This window comes from Myotis brandtii, unplaced genomic scaffold (genome assembly GCF_000412655.1).
Source record: "Myotis brandtii unplaced genomic scaffold, ASM41265v1 scaffold2561, whole genome shotgun sequence".
NCBI lineage: Eukaryota > Metazoa > Chordata > Mammalia > Chiroptera > Vespertilionidae > Myotis > Myotis brandtii.
In genome coordinates, this window is record NW_005359721.1 from 340,199 (window position 1) to 352,535 (window position 12,337).

The following is a 12,337-nucleotide window of genomic DNA, read 5'->3' on the forward strand; positions in this document are numbered from 1 at the left end:
CTCTCATCGATGTTTCTAACTCTCTGTCCCTCTCCCTTCCTCTCTGTAAAAAATCAATAAAATATATAAAATAAATAATCATAAAAATAAAATAAAATAAAATATCTATGGGATAGTATCTTAATTTTAACTGATGTGTAAGAAGCAACAAAAGGCTGGCAACAGAAAAATCTATTAGTCTTACAGTAAAACAATAAAAGTGACAGAGTTTGGGGTTGAGAAAGACAGAGGAACTCAGGGGAAATGACACTGCAGGGTTCAATGGTCTAACTCCCTAATTAAAGATTCCCGCTCACAGCGCCAATACGTGGGAAACAATTCTCTCTTTTGATGCTTCTAGTGGCAGGATTCATTGTCAATGAATGAATTCACTGAATTTCATGGCTAGAGAATTGCTCACCTACGGAGAAAAAGCTGGAGGAGAAGAGAGAGAAACAGTACAGACTTGGCTGAATGGATGAGTCTGTCCACCTTAGGATGTTTCATCTTTATCATTTTCACAAATTCTTAAAGCTGAGGGTCTGTGCATTTTAAAGCAAACATGTTAATTTTCATTCAGTAAAAAAAAAAAAAAAAAGAACAAAGCCCCACAACATTATTGTGAAGCTTCACTCTCCAGGGACTAAGGAGATAACCCGGAAGACATGGTCCTTGTCCTCTGCTGCTTGGAATCCAAAGGATGAGAAAGACAAAGAAAGACGATCGCTGGGTACACCGATCAGTGCTCAGGGACACAGGGACAGCAGTGCTGCCGGGAGCCAACGGAGAGCATCTGTGTCAAATGAGATCTGAGCGGGGCTGCTGGGGGGCGGGGGGGGGGGGGGGGGGGGGGGGGGGGCTCACCGGGGCTCAGGGAAACAGAACAGGGAAGGGCATCGCCAGCAGGAGACAGGGCTCAGGAGTGGAGTCGCCAGAAAGTGCCTGGAGAAGTGCAGTGGTCAGTGTGAGGGTCGGGGCGCATGGTGACCTGGCCTGTGTGCTGAGCAGGTGTTTGGACTTGATCCCTCAGCCCCTGGGAAGTGATGGAAGGCTCTCAATCAAGAGAGTGACGTGGTCAGATTTGTACTAGGCGGTGGCCACAGTGGGGATGGACTGGGGGAGGCCGTGTGAAAGCAAGACCAGTAGGACTCTCGGACAATCAGGGGAGAAGTGACAGGCGTGGTGGGGCAGGAACACAGGGGAAGGAGACGAGCAGATGGGCGGAAGGGCAGTAGGAGATGAGAAGCCACGGGGATCAGTAAATGATGGGATGAGAGGCGGGATAGGAAGGGGAAGAGGCAGGCAGTGGAGAACTGTGGCATCTGAAGCGGTAATGAGGGGTAAGGACATGATTGAGAGAAGAGAACATGTTCTGTTTGGGACAGGCTGGGTTTGAATCCCAGGGGACAACGCGGAGTGGATTTGAGGGAGGTTGAAATAAGTGGATGGACCTTGGGCTAGACTGCGCTAGACATAGGCTAGGAGTCGTCTGGCAGGTGAAGTTATAAGGTTGGGTTGGGTCACCCAAGAAAAGTATGGGAAGTCCTAACAGCAGGGTCTGAGTGTGCGGTCCCGTGTCCTGGCAACATGGACATTTTTAAAGGCTGAAAAGGACAGGCTTAAGGAGTAGGAAGAAAACAAGAAGTGTGCTCATAAGAGACAGGGAACAAGAGAAAGGTTCCAGGAAGTGGAAGTGGTCGCACTGCAGATATGACTAACCACACAGGTAAGACGCCCGGACAGGGGTGCTGGTTTGTTGTTCAGAGGCCACCAGAGATGGGGAGGCGAAGGGGCAGGCAGTGGGCAGACACTGCAGACTCCTGTTTTAAGAGGTTTGCCTTGGAAATGTCAGAGAGACAGACGGAGATGGAGACAGACAGACTGTCCCGAGGAGGATGCAGAACTGTGGCTCCTCAGTCATCAGTACTGTGACATGGGGCTCATGAGACATTTATTAATCTCTTTGAGCCTCCATCTTTCCAAAATGAGAATAATAAGCGCCTTCCTGGAAAGGTTGCTGTGAAAATGAAGTGAGATTTGGCACCTGGTAGGTGCTCATAGACGGTGGTTATTACTGTTGTTAGAACGAGAGCAAGAAAGATGACCTCCCAGAAGAGGAGAAAGAAGAGAGAAGAGGCTCAGATGCAGCTGCAAAGCTTCCAGGAGCCCCACCCGCTCTGGCCCACTGAGCACTCACCCCTGATGGCCCCCGTCCCACAGGGGCTCAGCAGGACAGCCAGGGCGACAGCTGGCAGGAGCATGACTCTGGTCTGGCTCCTCTGTGTCCAGGTGCATCCGCAGTGGCCACCTGGGCCAGACAGCGGGGAGAAGGGGGCGGGGCGGGAGGGGCTGGCTCCTGCGCTTACTCCCCGCCCCCTGCGAGGGAGAAGCGGGCGGGGTGGCAGCTTGAAGGGGCTCAGCCAACCAGACCACATGGGAAGGGGAAGGGAGACGCAGGCCCTACTGGGGGAGGAGGTGGGAGAGCTGTCAGGACCAGCATGTGGGGTTGGGGCTAAGAGGAGAACTGCTAAAAGGAGACATGCTCACCTTCCTTTTATTTTTGTAATTGGTTTGTTGTTGTTGTTAATCACCTGAGGATATTTTCCCCATTGATTTTTTAAGAGAGAATGGGAGAGAGAGAGGATGGGAAGAAGAGGGAGAGAGAGAGAGAGAGAGAGAGAGAGAGAGAGATGAGAGAGACACATCGATTGGTTGCCTCCCGCACCAGGTACGTGCCCTTGATGGGGAATCCAGCCCTTGACCCTTCAGTGTGTAGGCCGATGCTCTAACCACTTAGCAAACCAGCCAGGGTGTGATCACCTTCCTTTTGATGGGGATGCCTGAAAATATGTCATTGAAGTTTACCATGAGTATTTTTTATCTGTAGTGATTTTTTGATTTTTCTGCATGGATAATTTTTCTTCAGAATTTCACATTGAAATTAATATCATGTAGAAATTAATTTGATTATTATCAAATGATATTATTTTTATCATTTTTTTACCCTTGATAATTCTAGAATTCTTTGATTATTCCAGACATATAAAGAGAAAGCCAGTATTTTATTGTTTAATTTCTAATTATTATCTTTTATTTCTTATTCATACAATACTGTGATGGTATAAGTCACCTTTTTAAAATCTTATTTTTAAGAATAGTTTCTCTAATCATTTCACACTAAGTCTAATGGTATATCTTTCCTTTATATCCTCTGTTTTATTACAGAGAAATTTGAAACTATAATAAAGGGGAGTGGTTTCTCTGGTATTTATTGTAAAATAGAGGCCCAGTGCACGAATTTGTGCACGGGTGGGGTCCGGCCAGCCCGGCCCCAATTGGGATGAATTGGGGCAGGAGGTTGGCCAGCTGGCCCGCCCCAGGTGGATCAGGGCCAGGCCAGCTGGAGGGAGGGGTCAAGGGTGATTGGCTAGGGCCTGGGGGGGCCCCACTGCCGATGGGGGTGGGTGGCCAATTGGGGGCGGGGCCGACCGTGAGAAGGGGCCGTGGGCCAACAGGCCCTGCCCCCAAATGGGGGGAGGCGCCGATATGGGGTCAGCAGCCAGGGGAGGGGCCGTAGGAGGTTGGCCGGCCAGCCCCACCCCCAATTGGTGTGGGAGAGGGGCGATCAGGGGCAGAACTGGCTGGGGGAAGGGGCCATGGTCCGATTGGTGTGGTGGGGGCCAGCTGGGGGGAGGCGCTGCATGCCATTGGCCAGCCAGCCCACCCCCTATTGGGGTAGGGGGGGCAATCAGGGGCATAGCTGACCAGGGGAGGGGTAGAGGAGGGGGTGGCCAGCACCCCGCCCTTGATTGGAGTGGGAAAGGCTGATCAGGGCCAGCTCAGGGGGAGGGGCCGAGGGAGGTTGGCTGGCCGGCCCCATCCCCCATCAGGTGGGTTCGCTGGCTGCAGAGGGCATCATAGTGACCGGTTGTTATGGTGTTACAGTCGCTGGCTTTTTATATACGTATATAGATAATAGAGTTTCTATTATTGGATTAAATAATGTATTGAATAAAGAGTTTGTGGTGCTCTGAACTAGCCTAGCATTGTAATAATTAGCATAGCTTGATACCTTCCCCGATCAAGGCTCTGTTTAGAGAGGATCCCAATTACTTCTCCCAATAAACCAGCGGCATAGGCGCCACAGTGATCTCCATCCCACGTGAGAGGAACCGAGTCACAGGTGGCTTGGCCCCAGCTTCGGCCAGAGGCGGGCAGCAGCAGGGAGGGCTTCCCAGCTGGGAGGTCTCCCACAGCCCTGAGTCTGACCCTGAGTCTGACCGCTTCACCGGAACATCCTGGTCCCAGCAGCAAACCTACCCCCAATTCCCAGATGTGCTTTCACTCATTGTTGGCATTTTATTTAGGCCCTTAATAAGCTGGTGGGGAATTAGATTCTTTTGTCATTTTCTCTCTGACTTTTGTGTGCAGGGGGAGGTAGTCACCTCAATATAAGAACTATATGTAAATTGGTTTGTTGGGGATTATTTGGATTAAAACGTTACCCCAAAAAACATACTGAATTGCAAGAAGAGGACGGTCCTTGTGACGTCATTGGTCTATTCAAACCCTCTCAGATCTTCACGTGTCTCAGGCAGTTTACATGACTGCTCTCACTCACTCACACAGAGTTACGGAGGAGGCGGCACTACCATCCCCGCTTCAAATGTGAAGAAACTGGCCCAGGAAGGACAAGAAGTGCTGCCCAGAGCTGCACGCTTACCTGCACGCCTGCCGTGGTGCTAGGTCAGGGGCCCCTCCTCTGCCCTGTGCCGGGAGGTCAGGCAGGCCTCGCGGGGAGGAGACCGCACTCCCATGGCTGTGCCCGAGCTCTGCGGGACAGTCCGGCCCCCGGACTGCGACTGCTCAGGGCTGCCCGCTCCCAGAACTCGTCATGGGGGGTGGCGCTCACCCCAGAGCAGAGTGGGACTGGCAAGCTGGTGTCTGCACCCGAGCAAGGGAAGCACAGAAACAAGCCCGTGGCTCACCCAGTTCCTCACGTGAGGACCCCTTTCCTCACTGTCCTCAGTGGCTCTTACCCCTTGAAGGCTCATGTGCTTCACCCCGCCCTCTGCCTGGAGGGACAAGTCCTACCCATTGGTTCCCTTTCTGGAACCGGCCACACCCAGGGATGCAGGGGCTGTCCTGCTCATGACTCTAATAGTTGAGGAGGGAGGTCCACGGAGTGCACGCTGCTCCTTCTGCGAATCTCTCGGCCAGGCCTCCCCCACCACCACCACCACCCCCACCCCGGGAACCAAGATGGTGGCCCCGCAGGCTGCTGGGGCCCCCTGCATGGCTGCTCTGCTGATGCCCTTGGTGATGTTGAGCTTCCCTTGGGCTCAGGGCAAAGACACCCCAGGTAAGTGCAGAGCCACTGCTCTTGGGGGGCCTGGCTCAGGGGAATGATGGGGGGGGAGCCTATCCCATGTGGGCCCAACCCACAGAGAGGCTCTGAGGGCCGACATCACCCAGGGGCCACATTTCCCACCAGAGACAGAAGAGAGCAGGGTGTGTGCCTGCGGGACACAACTCGCCTGGCGGCCAGGAATGGCTTTGGGGGGACAAGGCTCTCACGGAGGGGTCAGGATGACGTTCCAGCATCGGAGACTGGAACCACGCTTACTCTGCAGTGTCCAGGATCCAGGGTCCCACAGCCAACCGTGCCCCAGGCGGAGGCCCTTCCACAGAACCAGGCGACCCGGGCCTTAGAGGAAGTGGGAAGCAGGAAATGGCCCCTTTCGTTCCCGTTTCCCCCCAAGCCCAGGTATGCAGAACAGGGAACAGACCATGAAGTCGTTTATGTTAGAATTCCCCAACCTCTCCATCTCCGCCCAGAAAGCCAGTCCCACTTCTCTCTGAGACTCGGGTTCCCTCCCGCGTCTTTCCCAACTTCTAGGGTTAATAGCATTTAAAACTCCCTAAGTCATCTGCTCAAACCCCATCCCGTTGCACCCATGTCTCAGAAGGAAGGAGATTTCTGACACTCACCACTCAGGGGGGCAGAGAACTGGACGGGGCAGCTCAGCTGTGGGGCTGTGCCTGCAGGTGAGAGGAGAATGGAGGAGCGTGAGTCAGAGAACAGGGGCCATGGGAGCCGCTGGGAGATGGGACAGGGTCCGGCAGGAGGTGAGAGGGGAGGCCGTGCAGGAGGCACAGAAGGTCTCTGGGAGCGGGGACAGCGGGGCATCGATGAGTGCATTGCAGTCAGGGCGGGGCTTCTTTGGGGTGAGCAGTGAGCAGCGTGGCGGGTGGAGGTGGAAGGCCAAGGGGTTCCGATCAGTGAGAGGCATGAGATGAGTGTTCGCCGTGTGAGAGTCGCTGGGGGAGGCGACGGGGTCCAGAGCTCTCCGCACCAATCGATGCTGAGGAACCCCCCGGGGTGTCTGCACCTTCCCCCAGAGCAAGGAAAGAGGAGGTGAAACAGAGAGACGTCAGCATCGCGTTAATAACGCTCCTTTGTGAGCTCAGGCTGGGCCCGAGGCCAGCCCTTTGAGTCATTCTGAACAAGCAGGTTTCTCTGGTCTCCACAGACGTCACAGCTTGAAGGGGGAAGGGCTCTCGCCTCCAGTGAGGACAACACTGCGCTCTAGGCTTCCTTTACATCATCTGATGTCATTTTAGTTGTAGTCCTTCCAGATAAACCAATAGATAGAACATTCCTTTTGGGGTGAACAGGTTGGGACTCCATTGTCCCGGGCACACAGCTGGCCGCAGCCCCCTCGCTGTGCTGCCTTCCTCAGACCCCGGCCTCATCACATGTTCTTAATATGGCCCGTTCCGAAAAGACGGCTTACCTTACAGAAGTTGTCAGGCTTTACTCTAGAAAGTTCAGATGTTTCCAAGAGTTTCACAAACTCTGATATCTTTCACATACACACAAAAAAGCAGTTTTGAGAGACCCTTGTGTGACAGTTCTCTGCTTTGCAAATTAGATTTCATGAGGGAGAGAAAAGTCAATTGCTTTTAAAAAGAAAAAAATTCAAACCACTACCCAGGACCCACAGAAATGTGCCCTGATTGGAAACCAGGTGGGAGCCCTATCAGTGGGACAGGAAACGGAGTTAGACGCGGGGAGTGGAGCAGGGAGCCAGGTGAAGACAAGCCAGAGACCCCACCCTGGATGGGCCCGGAACTCAGAGGCTGAGGGCAGGCACTGGGCAAGGAGGCAGGCTCAGGCGGTCGGAGAGGAATGAGCGCAGCTGGAACCCCGTGGGCTAACAGTCGAGGTGTCCCCGAGGCTGGTGTGGTGGCTCCGGACCCCAGCTTCAAGTTGGGGCGCAGGGAACACTGGGAAAGACAGGGACGCTGACCAGATCACCCAGATCAACCCTGGCCAGCTCTGCAGTGACAGAGACAATGGAGGGCCCCTCACACCCTCCTCCTGCTGCTCCTGGAACCTCAAGGTTCCTTGACAGCCACTTGGGGAGGCTCCTGAGCCATGGGAAGAGCAGGCAGAGGAGCGCCACCTGGAGCCTGGGCTCCCTGAGCTCAGCCCTGACCTGACGTGGTGAGCCTCGGGTTGACATACTCTTCTGAGTCTTTCCTTCCGTCTCTGGGCAGCATCACCCTCATTTCTGTGGCCTGGGAAGTTCTGTGATAAATTCCACCTGCAGTTTCCACTTATGATACATTTTAAGTCATATAGAGAAGCTGCACCCTAAGACTCCTTCAGTAGACATCCCCCACACCAGCCAGCCATTTATAATCAGTTGTCTGGCCAAGGCATATTGGACTGCAGGCAGCCAGCCATTTATAATCAGTTGTCTGGCCAAGGCATGAGCAAGAAAAGCAAAGATGGAGGTATCACACTTCCGATTTCAAAATATTTCACAAAGCTACAATAACCAAAACAGTATGGTACCAGCACAAAGACAAACATATAGACCCATAGAAAGAAATGGAGAACCCAGAAATAATCTACACATCTACAGTCAGTTGATATCAACAAGAGCCAAGAACACAGAGTGGGGAAATGACAGTCTCTGTATCCACCGCAGAAAAACATGAAATGATCCCTTACCTCTCACCATATGCAAACATCAACTCATAATGGGCTAAAGACCTAAATGTCAGATCTGAAACTATAAAACTCCTAGAAGAAAACATAGAGTTAAAGCTTCTTGACATTGGTCTGGGCAATGATTTTTGGATATGACACTATCTCCATTTTAGATATTGTGAGTCTATTTCTATTCCCTGTCTACTAACTTATTAGTGATACCCTCTGCTTAACAGAAGTATTAAATTTTAATGTAATGCATTTTATTATATTTTCCCCTTATTCTATATAATAAATGGCTAATATGCAAATTGACTGAACGGTGGAATGACTGGTCAGTGTGCCTCCACAGGGGGAGCTCTGCTCAGCTGGAAGCCGGGCTCATGGCTGGAGGGTGCAGCAGTGGTGGTGGGAGCCTCTCCTGCCTCCGTGGCAGCACTAAGGATGGCTGACATCCCCGAGGGCTCCCGCACTGTGAGAGGGCGCAGGTGGGGCTAAGGTACACCCCCCCCCCAGTGCATGAATTTCATGCACTGGGCCTCTAGTGTTCTTATATTTGCTTAAGAAATGCTTCCTCACCCCATTTTCATAATTGTTTTCTCCTGTACCTTCTTATATTTACCATAGAGTATACTATTTATGTTTAGATTTTTAATCCTTCTGGGGTCCAAGTTTTTATGTTAAATGCAGATCTAGATTTTTTTCCCTTCTTATCTAAGCCAGTTTCCTCAACCCCATCTGCTGAGGGACTCCCTTTGTTGTGTATTAAATCCCATATGCTCATAAACTCTGAGCCTCTATTCGGTTTCAGATCACTATTGGTAAATTTTGTGATTATGTAGGATTTCTTTATTTATTTTATTTTTTTAGAAAGGGTGATAGAAACATCAATGATGAGAGAAAATCATTGATTAGCAGCCTTCTGCACACCCCCTACTGGGGATTGAGCCTCAGCAGCGAAGGGCGCAGCCAGGTGGGCAGCGTGTCTGGCGGCACCAGGCAGCCTGCTCAGCCCTCCTGGTCCTTCTCGCTCTCAGCGGTCCACGTGTATCAGAGGAGGAGTGACTGCTACGAGTCCAACGGGACACACCGCTTCCTGGAGCGATATGTTTACAACAGAGACGTGTTCGTGCAGTTCGACAGCACCGTGGGCGTGTTTGTGGCTGTGACCGAGCTCGGGCGCACGACCGCCAGGAACTGGAACATCCAGAGGGAGTTCCTGGAGCTGCGGCGGGGCGCCGTGGACGCGGTGTGCAGACACAACTACGAGCTGGACAGGGCCTTCACCCTGGAGCGCAGAGGTGGGCGGGCGGGGAAGGGGAGGCCGGCAGGGTGGGCTTGGGGTGGAGAAGGGGGTGCTCTCTCTCCCATCTCCAAGCCCAGCCGTCCCTGGCTGGGTGGCCGGATCCCAGAGGGCTTAACCGGGCGCAGGGGCCACACCACATGGGAAAGGGCAGGCTCCCTGTTAATGCAACAGGAAAGAGCTGAGAACATGGGTTTGTGGATCTTGCTGGAAACTTTCCTTGGCTGAGATGGCCAGGAGACATAGAGGTTAAATGAAAAACGAGTCAAGGTACTTCCATTCCTCACCTCTTTTTAATGAGGACACCAGACTGATAGATCAAAGAAATGCTGCTGACTGGATATCTCCTGATTCCAAGGTAATATCTGGAAGGAGTGTCCATCCTTTTGAACAAGATGGGAAAATGTAAATTTAGGTAGTTTCATAGCCGGTTCAACGTTTCTGTTGAAAACATTAGTTACTACGTCCTCTGTTCCTGGAGGAAGTGCCAAATGTGACCCTCTCCTGTTCTCTGCTCTTTCTTTATCGTGGATGACAAGGTCGTCCTTGGAACATTGCAATGTTTTATTGTTTTTCCTGCACAGTTCCCCGTCTTCTGCCTCCAAACAGCTTAACAGATGACATATTTACTTTAACCTCTAGAAGTCAGTTTGCAAGAAATTTGCTAAATGCACCGCGTTAACTGTCTCCGCTGTCACAACAAGGTTCTTTTTCCCGCTCCCAGTCCAGCCTAAAGTGAACGTGTCCCCCTCCAAGAAGGGGCCCCTGCAGCACCCCGACCTGCTTGTCTGCCACGTGACCGATTTCTACCCCGGCCACGTTCAAGTCCGCTGGTTCCTGAATGGACAGGAGGAAACGGCGGGGGTCGTGTCCACCAATCTGATCCATAACGGGGACTGGACCTTCCAGATCCTGGTGATGCTGGAGATGACCCCCCAGCAGGGGGATGTCTACACCTGCCGCGTGGAGCACCCCAGCCTGGACAGTGCTGTCACTGTAGAGTGGAGTGAGTTACTCCCTGATGACCCTCTGGGCTCCAGGCTCTGGGATCCACTCACTACCCACCGGGGTCACACCACCCCGTGTGTCCTCACCAACCCCCTAACTGTAGTCTAGGCTGGGAGCAGCAGGGATCTGGCTGCATTTATCCCTGCCCAGGGGCGGGGGTGGGGTGGGGGTGGGTCCTAAAGAGCCTGTCCTTGTCAGGAAAGCAATCACCTTCGCGTCTGGCCCTCAGCCTGGGACCTGGCCTCTCCCTCTGTCTCCCTTCAGTCCCTTTGCTTGGACTTCACAGTTTACCTGAAACCAGCATTTGCCTCCTGTGGACGTCACCAGTGTGAGACCCAGAACTTTGGGGTGCTTTCCACATGTACTCCTTCCCCACGGTGGCTCCAAGCTCCGCCTGTCCTCCCGCTTCCCTCCAGGTGTCGGGGGGCGTTGCAGCAGGTGGAGGGGAGGCTGACCCTGGGTCTGTTCTTCCCAGAGGCTCAGTCAGATTCCGCCCGGAGCAAGATGCTGACTGGAGTCGGGGGCTTTGTGCTGGGGCTCCTCGCCCTCGCGGTGAGCGTCACTCTCCATTTCAGAGGCCAGCGAGGTAAGAACCTCTGGAAAGTGGTAGATATTGCCCTTCCACTGTCTCATTCGGTGATGAAGTTGAGGCAGAAAAGCAAAATGACAGAGCGAATGAGGCCACTGAAATCAGATTCTGGTCAGGCCATGACCGCCGTGCGGACAGGAAGATGCCTTGATTGAGATCTTGGCCCAGCAGCACGCCTGAGGCTGCTGAACTGTTGCCCTATCCTGCAGGCTGTTCCTTTAAGCCTGGGGTCAGCTTCAGTCTACAAATTGGGCCCTGCTTTCATTCCCAGTGATGTGGGCATAGGATGCAAATGTTTGTATACCTTTCTAAGATGGTATTGCTCTTTACTTTCTCAATTACTACATTCAACTTCCTTTTCATTCATTTAAGGACGACAAAGACCTCAGCCAATAGGTGGTATTTCTGCTTCCTTCCTCTTTCTTGGGGTGCAATCCATTTCATTGCACATGAGTTTGGGAGCATTTAATGAGCATCTGTGTTCAGGGTGTGTCCTAGGAAGTGCCCTGGCCTGGGAGGAACTCTCGGAGGCTGTCCCTGCTTCTCAAGTTGAGCCAGTTGCCCCCAACTCCTGGTCCATGTCCACCTGTGGGCGGGTGTGAGCACTGAGCTTTGCCCCAGGTCCTGTTCATGAATTCCAAGCAATAAATTTCAGATCTTCCTCTAGCTATAAATATAATGGTTTCTGCTTTCCTCTTCTCTAAAGATCTTGAGTCCAAACAGGACAAGAGTTTCACTGTTAGAAGGCCTTGGGTGGTAAGAGACTCACCCCTAGTACCCTGATTTGTGAAATTGTGCAACTTAAGGAAGATAAAAAATAGTTCCCTATTAGGTGAAAGATTTTTTTTCCTTGTAAGTTGTAGTTAATGCTACAGCAAACAGTAACTCTGGTCTTCATTGTCACTGGAAACAAGCAAAGAGAACTGTCTGAGTGGCATATGCCAAAATAATTGCTACTCTACATATTGTTGAAATAGTGATAATAAGAGGGCACACTTTGGGGGTTATAGGAGGAATGGTTTATTCAGTATAAATATTTTTCTTGTTAATATTTATTACATGGGGAGAAGGATAAGAAGTGACTCAAGTGAATGTTCAAGTGTGTTTCTTTTTTTATTTAGAGCAAATTTTTCAGAACATAAAACAAGAATATAGTCGTTACCAGAGGTGGAGACAATTAGAAGTTGTTCTTAATCAGAATGAAGCTTGTACTTCAGAAAGTCAGCCTCACTCCTCAGCACTCACAGCGCCTAGCTCTCCAGGTAAGTATACTTTAATTTGCACAGCCCATTTAAGAGTTTGTAAATGGTACTTAAAATGATGGGGACCGCTCAATGGGTAAGTGGTGTTACTTGGGAGTAGTAGAAATGTTTTGAAACTAGATAGAGATGGTGGTTGTACAACCTTGTGACTATGCTAAATTGTTCACTTTATGTCACTTTCACTGCAACTAATT

At 51.6% G+C, this 12,337-nt stretch overlaps 1 protein-coding gene across 1 annotated transcript in view; it reads left to right on the plus strand.

Moving 5' to 3' along the window:
* LOC102252603 (HLA class II histocompatibility antigen, DP beta 1 chain) overlaps positions 1-11,483 on the plus strand; it is a 26,105-nt gene extending 14,622 nt beyond the window's left edge. The window contains exons 2-5 of the mRNA XM_014541022.1: positions 9,019-9,282; positions 10,009-10,290; positions 10,768-10,878; positions 11,254-11,483. Of these exons, the coding sequence (XP_014396508.1) occupies positions 9,019-9,282; positions 10,009-10,290; positions 10,768-10,878; positions 11,254-11,483 (887 nt within the window). The remainder of the gene's footprint in view (positions 1-9,018; positions 9,283-10,008; positions 10,291-10,767; positions 10,879-11,253) is intronic.
* The last annotated feature ends 854 nt before the right edge of the window (positions 11,484-12,337 follow it).